Source organism: Borostomias antarcticus, assembly GCF_949987555.1.
Source record: "Borostomias antarcticus genome assembly, chromosome: 36".
NCBI classification, from domain to species: domain Eukaryota; kingdom Metazoa; phylum Chordata; class Actinopteri; order Stomiiformes; family Stomiidae; genus Borostomias; species Borostomias antarcticus.
Genome location: NC_140269.1, coordinates 1,031,337 through 1,051,336, shown reverse-complemented (window position 1 = coordinate 1,051,336; position 20,000 = coordinate 1,031,337). Strand labels below are relative to the sequence as shown.

Here is a 20,000-nt window from a genome sequence, read left to right as displayed (position 1 = left end):
AACAGTCCCTAACTGGGTTGTGATTGGCCAGTGAGCCCAATTCTGGAACACACACGTTATGGATGTACACACACACACACACACACACACGCGCACACATACACAGACGCACACACACACATACACACACACACACGCACACACGCGCACAAACACACACACACACACACAAACATACACACACAGGCAGCACGTACGACCACAGTGCATTATGCAGGGTGTGATTTGTGAGAAAACAAACAAAGGGGGTGACATTTGAAAATATTTTTTTTAACGTAGGACAAAAATAAAACACGCTTAAAAATCAATATAAAACACACGCTCATACAGTGTTCAGTGGCTTTTAAATGTTTCTGGTTACTCTTCCTCCAGAGCTGCTCTGTTACCAATGCCCTTTTCTGTTGCCTCCCTCTCCCTCATCTGAACCATTTCCTCTGATCGACTTTCCCCTGCCTACTGATCTGGATCTCATTAGGTTTCTGGTGAGTTCCTCTGATGAAGCCATTATCAGTATGCAGCCTCTCTGCATTTTGGGGGCCTAGATTGTGTATTTCCCGACACACAGCACAGTACCAACCCGTTTTCCCAGACTAAACACTTGTGTTCCTTTATTTCAGACCGGTGTTGTGACGAATTCTGACTCCCCGGCAGAACCCCCTTCACCTGAACGCAGAAATCACACTGCCAGGTCGGAAATAACCACCGTCCAAATAGAACAGCGACTATTCTGTAATGAGAGTAAATGGCACAGGTGCTGCCATCACAAAGTAACCACACAACTCAAATGATCTGTACAGTGTGAAAAGATACAAAAGAACTTGGAAGGAAAATGTACTTCACTGTTAGATAAAGGCTAGGCAGTGATTGTGTGCATGCCAGTTAGTGTGATAGGTTTTACATGATGGATCATCCAATTTTCCATGGCAGAATATGGTGCACTGAACTCCAGCAGAACGGCAGCCACAGCGTCGAGTGTCGCACTTGCCTGCACACTTGTGAGAAGACTTGTTGATAAGGGCTTCAGACATTTTGATGGTAGGAGTGTACTAAAGTGCTCCTTGTCATACTGTAGAAATTTAGGCTTTTCAGAGATTATTGGCTTGGCCTTTTGTTTTACAGTCTTCCCCTACCTCTTGTTTGCAATCTCATACTTTTTGAGATTAAAGAACCCCTGTACTGCCTGTGTTTCTCATTTATAGCAGGATGACATCTCCAGGCGGGGACACACCCAGGCCTTTGTTGTTTGAGAACCTGTGACCTTTGTCTTTGGTGTCTTTACAGAACCATTTGGTCATATCACCACATGTGAAACTCTCAACCTGTGTAGTCCGTCATTGTTGATGACGTCCGCCATTACTGATAACGTGTGAATGATGAGTTAGCCAATCGGATCTAAGAAACATCATATCCAGGTATAACTTTGAATATAAGACCGTGCAAGACCAAACTTCTTCACTTTGTTTGTGAAACACTGTTTCTTGTGTTGGGGGTTGGCCTCCGCCAGTGCTGCGCTTTGTCACCAATCCTGTTTGTGATTTTCATGGACAGGATATCGAGGCGTAGCCGCGCGGAGGTGGGTTTGCAGTTCGGTGAGCTGGGGATCACGTCGCTGCTATTTGCAGATGATGTGGTCCTGATGGCATCATCTGCCTGCGACCTCCAGCACTCTCTGGATAGGTTCGCAACTGAGTGTGCTGGGATTAGAATCAGCACTTCTAAGTCTGAGGCCATGGTTCTCAGCAGGAAACTGGTGGTCTGTCCGCTCCGAGTAGGAAAAGAGTCCTTACCCCAAGTGAAGGAGTTCAAGTATCTGGGGGTCTTGTTCACGAGTGAGGGAACCATGGAGAGGGAGCTTGGCCGGAGAATCAGAGCAGCTGGTGCGGTTCTGCAGTTGCTTTACCGCACTGTTGTGACGAAAAGAGAGCTGAGCCAAAAGGCAAAGCTCTCGATCTACCGGTCTATCTTTGTCCCCACCCTCACCTATGGTCATGAAGGATGGGTCATGACCGAAAGAACGAGATCATGGATACAAGCGGCCGAAATTAGTTTTCTCCGGAGGGTGGCTGGGGTCTCCCTGAGAGATCAGGTGAGAAGTTCAGTTATCCGGGAGTGACTCGGAGTAGAGCCGCTGCTCCTTTGCATCGAAAGGAGCCAGTTGAGGTGGTTCGGGCATCTAGTGAGGATGCCTCCTGGGCGCCTCCCTAGGGAGGTGTTCCAGGCGTGTCCAGCTGGGAGGAGGCCGCGGGGTAGACCCAGGACCAGGTGGTGGGATTACATCTCCGCACTGGCCTGGGAGCAAAAGATTCCCCAGGCAGAGCTGGTTGATGCTGCTAGGGAAAGGGATGTCTGGGGCCCCCTGCTGGAACTGCTGCCTCCGCTACCCGACCCCGGATAAGCGGATGAACATGGATGGATGGATGGATGTTTCTTGTGTTCCATTTCCTTAGACCAGTTGCAACTGTTTGTATTTTGGAATAAAGAACCAGTCTTTGAACGGTTGGTAAGAACCTTGGCAAAACTTCTTACTTTTGATTCATATTTGATAGTTACATCAAATTATTCTATTACATCCTCCCATCTATGTCCCATTGGTTCTAGTCTTGCCTCGCCTTTGTAGGCTGTCACAAGTAGTTGGCATGCCCTACGCACCAGAAAGATTCCTCGTTGGATGTGGTCTCTGATCACACTGCTTGTAGGAGGGAGAGCATCAATTCCGGCACTGGCACTAGTATAGGTTTCTACCCTGAGGTCGTCAAACGTCTCAGCAGTTGTAGTTGACCTGGTCCCTGCTCAGACACGTACCAAGTACTTCTCTGCTAGTGCTGTATCTTACTCGAACTTGTTACTTGTTACTAGGTGTGGCAATCGAGTGCACCATTGCACTCTACATGCAACTGCAAATTGCCCGTCTCTATCTATTCGCAGATATTCAAGATGGCTCTCTTTTTTGTATAAAGCCCTGATTGGGCTGGAACCCCCTTATCTAGGAGTTCTGATTGGGCTGGTACCCCCTGATCTAGGAGTTCTGTTGTGCATTAGGCAAAACCAGCATGCCCTTCACTCCCAAGATGCTCTTCAGATGGTTGTTCCCAGAGTGAGAACTGAACTATGAAAAAAGGCTTTTAAATATGATGCTCCATCGACATGGAATGAGTTGCAAAAGGACCTGAAATGGCCAGGATTGATTACACTGGGTGAATTTAAATCAATTTGAAAAGACTATGAAACCAGTTCTCTTGGTCAATGTAACTGTGTTTGATAACTTGCCCTACAACTTATTCTTGCTGTGAAAGTATATCTCTCTGTATTGTCTGTTGTTTCTTTTATTGTAACTTTGTTTCTGCTGCCTTCTTGGCCAGATCGCTCTTGAAAAGGAGATTTTAATCTCAATGATGCCTATCTGGTTAAATAAAGGATTTGATTTGATTGATTGATTCTGACAAGGTGTCTGCTTCTCCCAAGTTTGTCAGATACTGCACTGGGCCAGAGGTCATAGCTGTGTGTTTGCTCCCCAGCTGCTCATGCACTCATCTCCAGTCAATATATGCGCCTTGTTCACTGTCTTGGCTAGTGGTGCTCCAAGTTGAAAAACCGCTTGATGCAGTGGAAGCATCCGCCGCTTCTCACCAGTGCCATACTGTTGCCAGATCTCCTTCATCCCCAGTGCTTGGAAGTATGGGGTTAAGTGTATCAGTAATGCAAAGGTGTCTGTATCATTGGAGACTATAACAACTCTTACACTGTTTCACACGAACAGCCCACCCCACATGCACCCTTAGCCTGGTGTCAGCCTCCTCAATCCAGTTCAACAGGTCAGGGAACTCTTCACCACCAGCCGCTTTTGCTAGAAGCACCTCATCATCAGAGACAACAGAGCTGACGATGATGGTAGCATTGCCCCAGGCTTGACTGCACACCATATCCAGAACTAGCAGCTGGGGAATTCACTTGTTCTCCTCAGACGCCCAGAACGTGTCAAGTTGCAGAGGGATTGGTGTGTCACTGTTCATGCTAATGATGTCGATGCCTGTTGTTGAGTCCTCGCGCCGCATGCGCTCCCAATCCTTTAGAGACATCTCAATGTAGGAATCAAGTATGAAGATGGATGAACTCTGGTTCTTGGCAGAGAAATGATGCTGAGCTGATGATGGCGTTGATGACAGCAGCTAGAGTAAGGAATTGTGCTAGTGGCATCTGCCGCATCTTAGTCACGAAGTCTACCACAACCAACCAATGAGTGGCAAGAGTAGACTTCGGACTCCATTGGGTGAGGTCAAGTCCAGGCTCAATCTTACTTACAAGTTTTGACTTGTTGACATGAGCTGGAAGGTCACCGTCAAACAGGGGAGATGCTGAGAGCACATCATGAGTGAGTATCTGCCTGAGCGTGAGTGCTCAGTGCATGCTGAAGATGGCATTCTTCTCTGAGGGAACACAAAAATGCGATAAAAACTGCCAATGAGGATTATCCAATGGCTATGCACTACAAGGAGGCCGGACACCATGGCCCACACACTCTGAAGGCCTGCATCATTGAGGTGATCCAGGAAAGTAAACAAGGAGGTGACAGGCTTAGGTGCTTAAATCAGAGAGAATCATGGTGGATATTTACTCTGGGTGCCACTATGAAGCCTGGATTAAATGAGGAATTGGATCTGGCACCTTATCTGTAATCTCAGTAGCCAATCCCCCCAGAGATCTTCAGTCCAGCAGGCTAGGCTATGATGTCAGGGGGTGTTAAAATGTGTGTTGAAATGTGTGTTCTGAACTAGGCTACCATATATAGATAGATATTTTTTGCACCATGATCTGTCATTCAGAGGGGTTAATTGATTGATTGATTGCCTTGATCAGTGTGCTTTGTGTTTGGCATGTGCCAGGTTAATTGAAGCCACACCCCAGAATGTTGAAAACCTCCTGAATGCTCACTTTGTATTGAACTCCTGAAGATGGCTGTCAAGCTGATATGTGTTGGGTTTAAGCCATGCACCAATAAAGGCTTTTTAATCTTCAGAGAGAGAGAGTGCCTTGGAATTTCTTTCTTCATGCTCAATTTTGGAACCCAACCTCTCTTTTTATCTTTTTATCATTTTACTCACCTCTGAACCAAGTGCAGCATTCTTTTTTCTTCTTTCTACCTGGCATTCTTTCTGTTTCATGGTGTGGTTGGTGGTGAGAAGGTTGAGGACAATGGTGATTGACCCGAACTCGTGGAACAGGAGCTCAAACTCTGGCACATTGGCATTGCGTGTTGCTTCTACCACATAGTGACCTCCAGGACCCTTTGCCACCAGCTGATTGGTCTGCTCGACCTTCATGTCGCCTCCTACAGCGCAGAACCAGCCTGGGTGATCCTGAACAACCCACTGGTCGATATAGAAGCGCTGATAGAGCTCAGGATGTGTGAACTCCAGCACCTTCTTTTTTTCAAGATACCTTGAGCCATGACGCAGGTAGTCCATGCTTTCACATTCTGCAACGTTCGGCATAGAGTCCTCGATACTAGCCGCATGTAAATTCCAGTTTCCTTTTCTGTCGGAAACTACAGCATTCTTAATGACGGCCACCAACTGCAGCCAAACTCCAAAGAATTGGCAGAGCTCAGACTTGGCCTCGCATCCCTTCTCAAACTCCAGAAAGTCCTGATTCAACTTCTCCACTTGTCCAATCAAGGCCTCAAACTGCTCTGGGCAGTGTTGATTTGCAGCCGACGTAGTTTGCAGTGCCTCCACCTGTTCTAGTACTGGATATGCAGCTTTGTCCTTGTGATTCCAGAACACCTGCCACTGGAGCGACCTGATCACATCCTCCACAATCAGCATCCCAGTGAAAGCCTCGACATAATGGCTGCCATTTAACACCGACTCAATCACACCAGATCTAACCTCTGAGTAGTTTGCCCTGGCATCTTCTCGTCTTCTGAGCATTTCACAGCATAGCTAGCGAGAAGACTGCGGGAAGATCTGATGGTTATGTAGGCTCTTGGTGCGATCTCTTTCATAAAGGGAATGGCCAAGCAACATATGCAACGGCGTTCACTTCACTCCACTTTGAAGGTTCTACACAAGCATCTGGAATAGACAGGGCAGCTGTTTACTCTTGTGATCTCTCAACCAGTTCTCCTCTTCCTGTGGAGACTGTTCTCTCAGTGGAGGCTGTTCTCTCAGCTGAGACTGTTCTCTCGATGGAGGCTGTTCTCTCAGTGGAGGCTGGCCTCCCTGTGTGGGCTGTTCTCTCAGTGGAGGCTGTCCTCCCTGTGTGGGCTGTTCTCTCAGTGGAGGCTGTTCTCTCAGTGGAGGCTGTCCTCCCTGTGTGGGCTGTTCTCTCAGTGGAGGCTGGCCTCCCTGTGTGGGCTGTTCTCTCAGTGGAGGCTGGCCTCCCTGTGTGGGCTGTTCTCTCAGTGGAGGCTGTCCTCCCTGTGTGGGCTGTTCTCTCAGTGGAGGCTGTCCTCCCTGTGTGGGCTGTTCTCTCAGTGGAGGCTGGCCTCCCTGTGTGGGCTGTTCTCTCAGTGGAGGCTGTCCTCCCTGTGTGGGCTGTTCTCTCAGTGGAGGCTGTCCTCCCTGTGTGGGCTGTTCTCTCAGTGGAGGCTGTCCTACCTGTGTGGGCTGTTCTCTCAGTGGAGGCTGGCCTCCCTGTGTGGGCTGTTCTCTCAGTGGAGGCTGTCCTCCCTGTGTGGGCTGTTCTGTCAGTGGAGGCTGGCCTCCCTGTGTGGGCTGTTCTCTCAGTGGAGGCTGTCCTCCCTGTGTGGGCTGTTCTCTCAGTGGAGGCTGGCCTCCCTGTGTGGGCTGTTGCTGCTGTGGCAGCAGTTCCCCTGCTTGCTGATTTTCCTCATCCTCTAGAGGCTAAAGAAGCTCCTCTAGGTCTCTTGCATTGCTTCAGAGGAGCTTGGGGACCTTGAACAGAGCAGCTAAGAATGTAAGGAGAGGCGCTGGCATCATTGTTCCCTCCCATGATGCCTTCAAGTCAGTACGGTCACAGAAACTGTCTTTCAGACCAAAATCGACGTCTATGAGCGCTTCTCTCAACTTGGCGCCTGCCCCTCTCATTATGTCTTGATTCTTCAGCTTGATGGCTAGGTCAGCAGCATTGATGTGAAAATGCGAGATTCATCCATCCTACTGTTAGGAGAGATTGTGACCGATTCTCCATAGTGAGCGATGATCAGCTGTTTCATATCATGGTTCTGGAAGGTACTTCCAGCTCGCCTTCCAGCATCTTGCCTTTTTCCAATAGGCTCAATGCAAACTCTACAATATCACTTACAGTGCAACACTCTCCCTTTGCCAAAAGTTTGTCAATGTATGGGAGAGCACGAGCGAACCGTCTTCGTCATCCTTCAGTCGGTCTGCAATTTGTGTGAAAATAACCTCTTAGTTGTGCTTTGCAGCAACAATGAGTTTCTTCGCACTATCATGCTTATTCTGTATTTGTCAAGGCACATCTTTTGTTGGACATTTCCACATTTCCGCAATGTTCTGGGATCTGGGAGCTCGGAGATGCACATGGTACAACACTTCTACGTAGGGTTGTCCTGAATTCAACACTTGTAGAAGCATCATCTTCTGTCTCACACACCATAGATTCTTCCACGCTTGCACTTTTCTCCTCAATAGATTTCAGTTTGCCAGAATGTGTGTATGTCTTGTAGCATTTGTTGGTATTATGGTAAACAAACAAGCCATGATCATTATCCTCCTCATCATCCTCTTCACACTTTTGATACGCTTCGTAACAACATCATTATGGATTTTTGCAGCTCGTTTGATTCTCTCACGTCCTGTCTTTTCACTAGTTGCAGGCAATTTATTATCTTCTTGGCAGATAATGCATACCCTTGATTAAACATCAATATCTGTGATGCTCAGTCGTGAGATGAAGACTTTAGAAACATTACATATGTTTCTAAAAAAAGGAGACTCAGTTTATTTTAGCACGGTAGAAATATTTGACAATATTGCTTTGGACCTTAAGTCAAGTATTTTGACAGATAATGCATACCCTTGGATGAAAGATATCATCCTCTGCCATTGAGTCAGCAACATCCATGATGATCAATATCTGAGATGCTCAGTTCATACAGATTCTGTAACATTATTACCTATTTATGATGGAGATTCCGTTGACTGTAGGCTACGTGCTCCATGTAAACAAATGAATGATCACAAATACTTTGGTGGTATTCTTTTGCTTGTTGCTCGGGCTTTATGGGAGTTAAACATGAGCCAATCGACTTATTTATGCTGCTAAGACCCCTGTACATGTGGAAACAAACCCCTTATGGCCGTTTGAATGCAAAATGAAAAATGTGTATTGTTTTAAATATTTATCGATCATTCAATAGTTTTGACAACACTAAGGGGCGAATTCACTAAAGGATTGCGCAGCTTTTCCTGACGCAAAGCCTGTGCAAATAAGTCAAAAATAATGTTTGCTATTCACAAAGCCCTCGCAAAGGGTGAAATACGGTGTTAACTGCGTTGCCTTCGTCATTGCGTTTCTCTGCGCCGGTGTTATTAGCTGATATTTAAATTAGGTAATATGGGCGGAGAATGTTCCCCTTTCTATGCAAATGAACATTATTGCAAAACCCGCCCAATTCACAAAGATCGGCGCAAATTGCCTCACGCAGTTAAAGTGAAATTAATTGCGTTTTCAGAGACTTGGTGGTATTTAAGCGCAAGGGGTGTGTCATGGCCAGCCTTTCCACTAATCCTGGCAGCAGTGATTGTTGCGAGGCGAATTCGGCATCGCAATGCCAGGCATGTTGTTCGTGAGAGAATATTTAGAAGAAGGTCACTTTTTGATTTAACACTAGAACCACCGCGGTAGCTGTTTGGACACCAGAGCGCGCAGCTCTTCAGCCAACTGGAGGATGAAGTTGCGTCTGGGGAGGCTCAGTTGACTATGCGTCTCTCCACCCGTCCCCAGCGAGTCCAAGCTCCCCCAATGAATAATACTTATTTATAATAGCCTACATAGCACGAAACTGTGCGTATAATAGTCTATACGCGAAACTGCGCATTCCCTATAGCTGTTCATTGAACGGCTGGGGGCCGATATAGGTATAAATAAATAAAAACATAGCCTACACAATATTTTTTTTATTTGAATGGTCTTGAAAATATTTTGCTTTTGTATCATAGGTAGGCTAGGATGGCAGGTATCATCTTCAGCCATGGATGATGACTCCCGTGCGTAATCCTTCCAACGTTGGAGAGGCGGCGTACAACAAGTTTTTTGTAACTCCAAAGATTACTGGGAGACGCCTATCTATACAGCAGCCCTGCTGGAGGAGGTGTAGTCATATGGAAGCAGACCACGTACATGTGTTCTGGAGTTGTCAGAAGATGGATCAGTACTGGGATAATGTATGTAAGACATTGGAAGGAATATTGGAATATGCACTGCCTCAATCATGCACTGTGCTGTATTTGGGGAGTTTGACGAATGATATTGTAAGGGGAGAGGATAAATACATAGTTAAAGTATTATTGGCTGCTAGTAAGAAGGCAGTAACAAGGCTGTGGCTTAAACCAGACCCTCCCACCCAGGAACAATGACTAGGTATTGTGGAGGAGATCTATAAAATGGAGAAATTCACCCACAGGTTAAGACTTCAAGAGGATGTATTTGAAATAAAATGGGAGAAATGGTCACGATACAGGACCCTTTTTAACGACATCAACGTGGGTGAATAGACATTGGACGAGCGTATATTGATATTGTGACGGACATTGTGAGAGTGCAGAGCCCCTGACACTGATTTGTTTTGTCTTGTCTGAGTGAAAATGGGAAATACAATAAAGATTTAAGTGTTAAAAAAAAAAAGTATCCCCACTGGAGATGAAAAATAATGATCAGGGAGGGAAATGAAAAGCAGAGACATGGAAATATGCCCCACCCCCTCCATCTTCCCCAGCCAATCACACCCTGACGTTACAGATGTTTTTGAAAGTGACCGGACAACTGACGTGTCGGCCCACTGGGACCTTTCCCGATACACCTGATGGCCAGTACACCACACACACACACGCACACACATGCACGCACACACACACACACACACACACACACACACACACACACACACACACACAGGCAAAAAAACACACATGCAGATGCACACACACACACACACACACACACAGACGCACACACAAGCAGTGGAATGTAACTTGTAGAATAAACGATCTGGAGGAATGTCCTCTGAACACATATGAACAGGGTTCGAAATGAACACCCTCCAAGCGCAAAATGCGTGTATATATTTAATTTGTCACTTTGGCAGGTGACATTTTTTGCAACAAAATATCAGCATTGATGGTTCAGTGCTTAACAATATATCATCCTTTGTGGATCACAGCACAGATAACATTTTTGCAATAAAATATAGGCATTGACGCAGCGCCAGTAGGATCAGCCTGGGAGGCTCATACAGCCCAGTGAGATCAGCCTGGGAGGCTCATACAGCCCAGTGAGATCAGCCTGGGAGGCTCATACAGCCCAGTGAGATCAGCCTGGGAGGCTCATACAGCCCAGTGAGATCAGCCTGGGAGGCTCATACAGCCCAGTGAGATCAGCCTGGGAGGCTCATACAGCCCAGTGAGATCAGCCTGGGAGGCTCATACAGCACAGTGAGATCAGCCTGGGAGGCTCAGACAGCCCAGTGAGATCACATGTGGATGAACGGTGCTTGAACAGAGCTCTCTCATTGGATCTGCTTGTTGTCGTGCATCGAGCAAAACGAGCTGTAAAATGATGTGGGGGCACACACATACACACACATACACACACATACACACACATACACACACATACACACACACATACACACACGCATACACACGCATACACACGCATACACACGCATACACACACATACACACACATACACACACATACACACACATACGCACACATACACACACACATACACACACGCATACACACGCATACACACGCATACACACACATACACACACATACACACACATACACACACATACACACACATACGCACACATACACACACACATACGGACACACACACACACACACATACACACACGCATACGCACACATACACACACGCATAGGCACACATACACACACGCATACGCACACATACACACACGCATACGGACACATACACACGCATATGCACACATACACACACGCATACGGACACATACACACGCATATGCACACATACACACACGCATACGGACACATACACACACACACACACACACACACACACACGCATACGCACACATACACACACACACATACGCACACACATACACACACATACGCACACATACACACACGCATACACACACGCATACGCACACATACACACACACACATACGCACACATACACACACGCATACGCACACATACACACACACATACACACACGCATACGCACATACACACACACATACACACACGCATACGCACACATACACACACGCATACGCACACATACACACACACACACGCATACGCACACATACACACACATACACACACGCATACGCACACATACACACACGCATACGCACACATACACACACATACACGCACGCATACGCACCCATACACACACACATACGCACACATACACACACGCATACGCACACATACACACACACATGCGCACACGCACGCATACGCACACATACACACACACATACGCACACATACACACACACATAAGCACACATACACACACAAATACGCACACATACACACACGCATACGCACACATACATACACACACACACACACACACACAGTACATTGGCTTTTCCTACGTTAAATGCAATTATTGTATAAGTCGCTTTGGACAAAAGTGTCTGCTCAATGACTAATGTAATGTAATGTGAGTGGAAAGAGGGTGTGTGTGTGTGTGTGTGAGGAGTGGACAGAAGGTGTGTGTGGAGTGGAAAGGGGGTGTGTGTGTGTGTGTGTGTGTGTGTGTGTGTGTGCGCACTGCATTATGCATCTCTGTTCCAAACCTGTCATCATGTGACAGATTGCTACTATCATTCTTTGTGACAGAATAATAAAATATTTCAAAAGTGACTGAAAAAATGTGCAGAAAACGGTCTTTGGACGCACCGGAAATGAATGACTGAGTGGTACCTGGGGCACTGGGGAACTGAGTGTGTGTGTGTGTGTGTGTGTGTGTGTGTGTGTGTGTGTGTGTGTGTGTGTGAGGCCAGATGTGCATAAATCACAGGGCTGTCGGGTCATAACAACAGTCGTCAAGGGAACAAGCATGTGCTGCTAGGCGTCATGTGTCTGCGTGCGTTAGTGCGTGGTGTTAGCGCTATTCCTAGACCTCCCTGAACTCCTGATAACACACACACACACACACACACACACACACACACACACACACACACACACACACACACACACTCCTGAGGAAGACTGCCAAGGTCGAAACATGTTGACATGTTAATGTAAGCCCGATACATTAAAGGCTTTTTAACGTTACTACCCTCATCCCAAATACTTATTGTGAGTGCCAGGATCTATGTTTGTTTTTGGATATTGCCTCCATTCCAAGTGATCACCTGGTTGTTCTTTCCTACTGTCGACACCCCTGAACATCCCTGAACTGCACACACACACTCACACACACGCACACACACGCACAAACACACTAAGCGGGGTGGAGTGTGTTCTTACCGAACTCGCGGGGCACGGAGATGGCGTACACACACGTGTGTCCGGAGGTGTAGTTCCGGGGGAAGTTGGGCGACAGAACCGTCCCCTCCGACCCAGTGGACCTGCTGCCACACGGAGCTACGCACACACACACACACACACACACACACACACACACACACACCGTTAACACAACTTACAGACAGCATCACTTTTAACACATCGCATGGAGCATTGGGCTCTGAGTGTGTGTTTGTGTTGGCAGCTGGAATACAACAGTGTGTGTGAGAGAAAACAGTGTGTGTGGGAGTGTGTGTGTCCGTGTTTGTGTGTGTGTGTCTGCGTGCATGTGTATGTATGTGTGTGCGTGTGACATGGGATGTCACAGTGGGGATTTTTTCCCACCGAGGGATAAACCCACGACAACACCCTTGTTACCGGTAACACTGTCTAGCCTACAATAAGAGAGCGCTTACTTTCATCTTTAATCTTAGACCGTTGCCTTACGTTGAACAGCACTGTTGTGTAGCTTGTTTGGTGTTGTATGCCTCCACGGCTTTTCTGCAAATGCGCAATCAGAGTAAGGTAAGATATAAACGTTACACTCAGTCATGTGCTTCTTTATAATCAGAATTTGTTTATTGCCATGCCGTTTTTCAACATAGTCTAGTGGGAATATACACCATGCCCGAAGCAATGTTGAAAAACTACATGGCAATGAACAAATTGTGATTATGGAGAAGCATTGGACCGAGTGTAACATTGATCTTATTCTTACGTTACTCTGATCACGCATTTGCAGGCGAGCTGTGGAGGCATACAATGCCAAATTGCCTCCGCAAATCTGTGTTTTTATGAGCAGAATGCTGCTAGAATAGGCGAGAGAATAAGCTGCTAGAATAAGATAGCCAGCTAGCGAATGGCAACAGCCACTAGGGATGTTAATAGTTAATCGACTATCAATTAAATTCCTAAAAGAATTTACTCAAGTAAGATTTGGTTACTCGATTAATTGCTTGTTAATGGAACAGAACTTTTTTGGGGGTAACGAACGTTATCAACGGGAGTTGCGTGAAATGTAATCCTGATTTAAGGTCTGACTGCACATGAGGGCCACGCCATGTAGTGAAGGATAATTAGGATGCCGGGTAATTTCAACGACACAGCGGAAGAAGACAAAAAAATGAAGCGAGCAAAGCTTAGTCCGGCGCAGGACGTTCTTATCAATTAATTGACTATCGTTTGTTAAGGTTAACAGTTATCGATTAATGAAATTCCTTGAAATTTGCAACCCTAACAGCCACTATGTTAGGTTAGCTGAACAGCCAACAGGTGGCTAGGTAAGCCGGACGTTAGCTAGGCTAGCTAGCCATGAGAGGCCCTTAGCCATAACACCCCACCCCTCACCCCTCCTCTCTACTATCTTCACGTGAATTGAAACTGAAATCTGCATCATGCACGTGTGTGTGTGTGTGCGTGTGCGTGCGTGTGTGCGTGTGTGCGTGTGCGTGCGTGTGTGTGTGTGTGCGTGCGTGTGTGTGTGTGTTGCTCACCCTGGCAGCTGGGCAGGGCTCGGTTCCACCCTGGCCTACCGTCGTCCCCCATGGTGCAAGTGAGGGTAGAGTAGCCCTGGAGAACGTAGCCCGCCTCGCAGTAGAAAGTCACGGTGGAACCCAGCTTGTAGTCGGAACCCAGACGGGTTCCGTTCATCACGCTGCCCGGGTCAAAACATGACTCCCTCAGCTTGGCTGGAGGGGTGGGGAGGGATGGGGGAGAGAGAGAGAGAGAGAGAGAGGGAGGGAGGGAGGGAGGAAGATGCTAACCTTAACATCCTAGCCTAGAAACAGGCAGCTAGGCTCCTGGAAACTAGGAGGGAAATGATTCATATTCTGGAGGAGGAAAGAAAAGATGTTGTGGTTGTGGTGTGAATTTAATAGTCTGGTATATAAACATATGTGTTTAATAGTCTGGTATATAAACATATGTGTTTAATAGTCTGGTATATAAACATATGTGTTTAATAGTCTGGTATATAAACATATGTGTTTAATAGTCTGGTATATAAACATATGTATTTAATAGTCTGGTATATAAACATATGTGTTTAATAGTCTGGTATATAAACATATGTGTTTAATAGTCTGGTATATAAACATGTGTATTTAATAGTCTGGTATATAAACATATGTGTTTAATAGTCTGGTATATAAACATATATGTGTTTAATAGTCTGGTATATAAACATATATGTGCATAATAGTCTGGTATATAAACATGTGTGTTTAATAGTCTGGTATATAAACATATGTGTTTAATAGTCTGGTATATAAACATATGTGTTTAATAGTCTGGTATATAAACATATGTGTTTAATAGTCTGGTATATAAACATATGTGTTTAATAGTCTGGTATATAAACATATGTGTTTAATAGTCCGGTATATAAACATATGTGTTTAATAGTCTGGTATATAAACATATGTATTTAATAGTCTGGTATATAAACATATATGTGCATAATAGTCTGGTATATACATGTGTGTGTTTAATAGTCTGGTATGATAAACATATATGTGTTTAATAGTCTGGTATATAAATATATATGTATTTAATAGTCTGGTATATAAACATACATGTTTAATAGTCTGGTATATGAACATATAATCTGGTATAATGAACATATAGTGTTTAATAGTCTGGTATATAAACATGTGTTTAATAGTCTGGTATATAAACATATACATGTTTAATAGTCTGGTATATAAACATATAGTCTGGTATAATAAACATATATGTGTTTAATAGTCTGGTATATAAACATATACATGTTTAATAGTCTGGTATATAAACATATAATCTGGTATAATAAACATATATGTGTTTAATAGTCTGGTATATAAACATGTGTTTAATAGTCTGGTATATAAACATGTGTTTAATAGTCTGGTATATAAACATGTGTGTTTAATAGTCTGGTATATAAACATATACATGTTTAATAGTCTGGTATATAAACATATACATGTTTAATAGTCTGGTATATAAACATATAGTCTGGTATAATACACATATATGTTTTTAATAGTCTGGTATATAAACATATACATGTTTAATAGTCTGGTATATAAACATATAGTCTGGTATAATAAACATATATGTGTTTAATAGTCTGGTATATAAACATATAGTCTGGTATAATTAACATATATGTGTTTAATAGTCTGGTATATAAACATCTATGTGTTGAATGTACCTTTATACTCCAGGTGGAAGCCCGTGTAGCTCACAGAGCCGTCGCTGCGGAAGGCCAGGTGCATGGCGTTGGAGCTGCTCTCTATTCGCTCAGGAAGCTTGCTGTCCTGGAAACTACCAATCAGAGGGCTGTTGCTGTCCGGACCATCATAGATGTACAGGAAGTCATAGTTGGGCTCAATGCTGAAACTAGGGGGTGGGAGGTGGAGGTAGAGGGGGATGAGAGAGAGAGACAGAGAGAAAGAGAGGGAGAGAGTTAGAAAGGGAGGGAGAGAGAGAGAGGGAGGGAGAGAGAGGATGAACGGAGAGGCGAGTTAGAAAGAGAGTAAGAAACAATCATACAGTGTTGATTTGTGTCTCTGTGTAAACTCATCATCAGTGTAAATAAGGGAAACCTCCATGCTTCACGAGTATAAATAAAGGCTTGAAATGAAATGAAAAACAGTAAGATGGAGAGCTGGATCAACTCTCTAGGAAGGCAAGACAGCTGAGGACTCCCCCAGTAGTGTTCAGTTATAGCTCTTGTTCTCTGACTCTGCTCTTTAAACCAACGCCTGGGCCAGGGAGGTGGCAGGGGGCAGTACTGATGTTCTCTGTCACTCCATTCCCATACTTCTTCTTCGTCGTGTGGGTTAGGTGTTGTGTCCTCTCTGCCCCAGGCTCGGGGCCGAGGGGCTATCCTTTTACCACCCCGAGCCTGGGTGAGGGGTCACCCGGGCTATATATCCGGGCACACCTCCAGGAGCCATGTCACCGTTTCGTCATCCAAATCCGTCAGGCCACGCATTCCGTTGGGTGTCCGGTATATTCGAGAATCCTGGATGACGTGGTCTGCGGTTTGTGCCTCGGCGCCACACTCGCACGCCGCACAGGATACCAAGCCCCATCTGTGCATCGATGAGCGGAAGTGTCCGACGCCGGTCTGGAGGCGATTAAGCCTCACCCACGCCGGTCTGGGTAAGTCCATCCCAGGAGGGGAAGGACCGGCGACTGTGTACTGATGCGTGTGGGCAGCTGCCCAGGATTAAGCTACAAACCCCCAGAGCAGCACAACACACATGTTGACAAGCTGTTGACGCTAATGGCCAGCTTATTCAGATAAGCCCTAAAGCCATGCTAGGCTAGGCCACACTATGCTACACCATGTTCCTCAGATCAGCCCTAAAGCTATGCTAGGCTAGGCTTAACTATGCTAGGCTATACCATGTTCCTCAGACAAAGCCTGACCCTTCTCTCTATCTCTGCCTGGGTCACAGAACAGGAGCCAGTCCCCAGCCTGCAGTTACACTAGGCTAGGCTAACACTTGGCTACGCTAGACTAGGCTAACACTAGGCTACGCTAGGCTAGGCGACACTTGTTGTTTATTCATTCTGTTACCGGCGCTGTAGGGGCAGACGCTAAGCAAAGCCTCCGCTAACACTGGATCTATAAACACCCTGGAGAAGTAATTGCTTTGGTCTTCCCAGAGACAAGCCAGGCGACACGGCTCTTCCCATTGAACTGAACACAACAGGCCCCACAACAATGCAAGCTGTGCCTCACACAAGTGTGTGTGTGTGAGTGTGTAGATTAACATACAATAGGCATCCACCGCCTTCTCATCTTCAATAACATCCCTTTGTAAGATGTCCTGATCAGTAAGCTCATCTGCATAGGGGACATTATACAATTGTTTTTTCTTTCCTTCTGCTCCCCTCTCTACCTCTCTCTCTCTCTCTCCCCCTTAGAGGCTGCAGCTGAGCCCATAGAAAACCAAGCTTGGGGAGCGAGGGAGAGAGAGAGAAAGAGAGAGAGAGATGAGAAAGAGAGAGAGATAGAGATGAGAAAGTAGGAGTGTCTCTCTACTAGATTAATGAGGTAATGAAATGAAGATCCCCAGATGCGTTGCCGTGGTTTCCAGCCCAGCCTACGGGAGCTGTCAATCCAGCAACAATTAGCCAGCTGTTAATTGAAACGCCAGACAAACACAGATAAAGCTCATTTGGGACCATAAGATCTGAGCGGGCAACCTTGCCAGAGCGTGGGTCTCCCATCGCTATTAGCTATTCATTTTACATTTTTCACAGGGGATGTGTGTGTGTGTGTGTGTGTGTGTGTGTGGGGGGTGTGTGTGCGTGTGTGAGTGTGTGAGTGTGTGCATGTGTACTGTGCGTGTGTGTGTGTGCGCGCGTGCATGTGTCCTGTGTGTGTGTGTGTGTGTGTGTGTGTGAAGCTGTAATTGAGGTGTGTGAGTTGAAAAAAAACAGAGCCTTTCATCACAACCGCTTAGAGAGAGAGAACCCTGATACACTACCACACACACACACACACACACACACACACACACACACACACACACACACACACACACACACACACACACACACTGTCTCTGTTTCCACCTTTCGGAGGGCTCCTGGGACGCGTGCTGAATGCTAGCATGCTAGCCGCCCCAGGAGCGCTGACTCATCACTGCAGCAGCACCTAGCAGCTCTGAGCCAAAACACCCTTCAGGAGGCTAATAGCTCAGCTAATGAACACAGCCACCATTATCCCACGCTGTCACTTAGCAGGGCGACGGGCTACGCTAGCTAACTAGCAGCTCTCCACGATCGCTGACGTACTGACAGTATGGGAGAGACTGGGAGGGGGGGGGGGGGGGTCGGTGGGTGTGTGTGTGTGTGTGAGGGGGGGGGGGGGGGGTACGGGTGGCAGACATATTTATTAAGGCCTGTGGAGGAGACTACGTCTGGCATGGAGTCAGCCAAATGTACAATGTGAAGGAGAGAGAGGAGAGAGAGGAGGAGAAGGAGGAGGAGAGAGAGAGATAATGGAGGAGAGAGTGTGGATGATATTCTGGAATTCCTCCTGGTCGTCTCAAAGTGACCTCCGGTGTGTTTGAGAGACATGATCATGGTTATGTTCAAAGGATTATGAATTATGGGTTGTGTATGAAGGTGTATGTATTATGGATTATGTATTAAGGATTTTGTATTAAAGTTATGCATTAACGGTTATGTGTTAAGGAGTAGGTATTAATGCTTATGTATTAAGGGGTTATGTACAGTATTAAGGCTTATGTATTAAGGGTTATGTGTTAAGGCTTATGTATTAAGGGTTATGTATTAAGGCTTATGTATTAAGGGTTATGTGTTAAGGGTTATGTGTTAAGGCTTACGTATTAAGGCTTATGTATAACGGGTTATGTGTTCAAGCTTATGTATTAAGGCTTATGTATTAAGGGTTATGTGTTAAGGCTTATGTATTAAGGCTTATGTATTAAGGGTTATGTGTTAAGGCTTATGTAGTAGGGGTTATTTATTAAGGGTTATGTGTTAAGGCTTATGTATTAAGGGTTATGTGTTAAGGCTTATGTATAACGGGTTATGTGTTCAGGCTTATGTATTAAGGCTTATGTATTAAGGGTTATGTGTTCAGGCTTATGTATTACGGCTTATGTATTAAGGCTTATGTATTAAGGGTTATGTATTAAGGGTTATGTGTTAAGGCTTATGTATTAAGGGTTATGTGTTAAGGCTTATGTATTAAGGGTTATGTATTAAGGCTTATGTATTAAGGGTTATGTATTAAGGCTTATGTATTAAGGGTTATTTGTTCAGGCTTATGTATTAAGGGTTATGTGTTCAGGCTTATGTATTAAGGGTTATGTGTTAAGGCGAGGAGGGGCGAGGAGGGGGGAGGAGGGGCGAGGAGGGGTGAGGAGGGGTGAGAAGGGGGGAGGAGGGGCGAGGAGGGGCGAGGAGGGGGGAGGAGGGGCGATGAGGGGCGAGGAGGGGGGAGGGGGGGTGAGGAGGGGGAGGAGGGGCGAGGAGGGGTGAGGAGGGGGGAGGAGGGGCGAGGAGGGGTGAGGAGGGGTGAGGAGAGGCGAGGAGGGGCGAGGAGGGGCGAGGAGGGGTGAGGAGGGGCGAGGAGGGGTGAGGAGGGGGGAGGAGGGGTGAGGAGGGGCGAGGAGGGGTGAGGAGGGGGGAGGAGGGGCGAGGAGGGGCGAGGAGGGGCGAGGAGGGGTGAGGAGGGGCGAGGAGGGGTGAGGAGAGGCGAGGAGGGGGGAGGAGGGGCGAGGAGGGG

The 20,000-nt window shown here is 46.2% G+C and overlaps 1 protein-coding gene across 1 annotated transcript in view; it reads right to left on the bottom strand.

Moving 5' to 3' along the window:
• Window positions 1-20,000, bottom strand: part of LOC311328004 (CUB and sushi domain-containing protein 3-like) — a gene marked incomplete at its 3' end in the record, with an annotated part of 605,137 nt that overhangs the window by 152,110 nt on the left and 433,027 nt on the right. Inside the window, 3 exon segments of the mRNA XM_084461116.1 lie at window positions 12,704-12,820; window positions 14,236-14,430; window positions 15,936-16,123. Coding sequence (XP_084317242.1) covers window positions 12,704-12,820; window positions 14,236-14,430; window positions 15,936-16,123 — 500 coding nt within the window.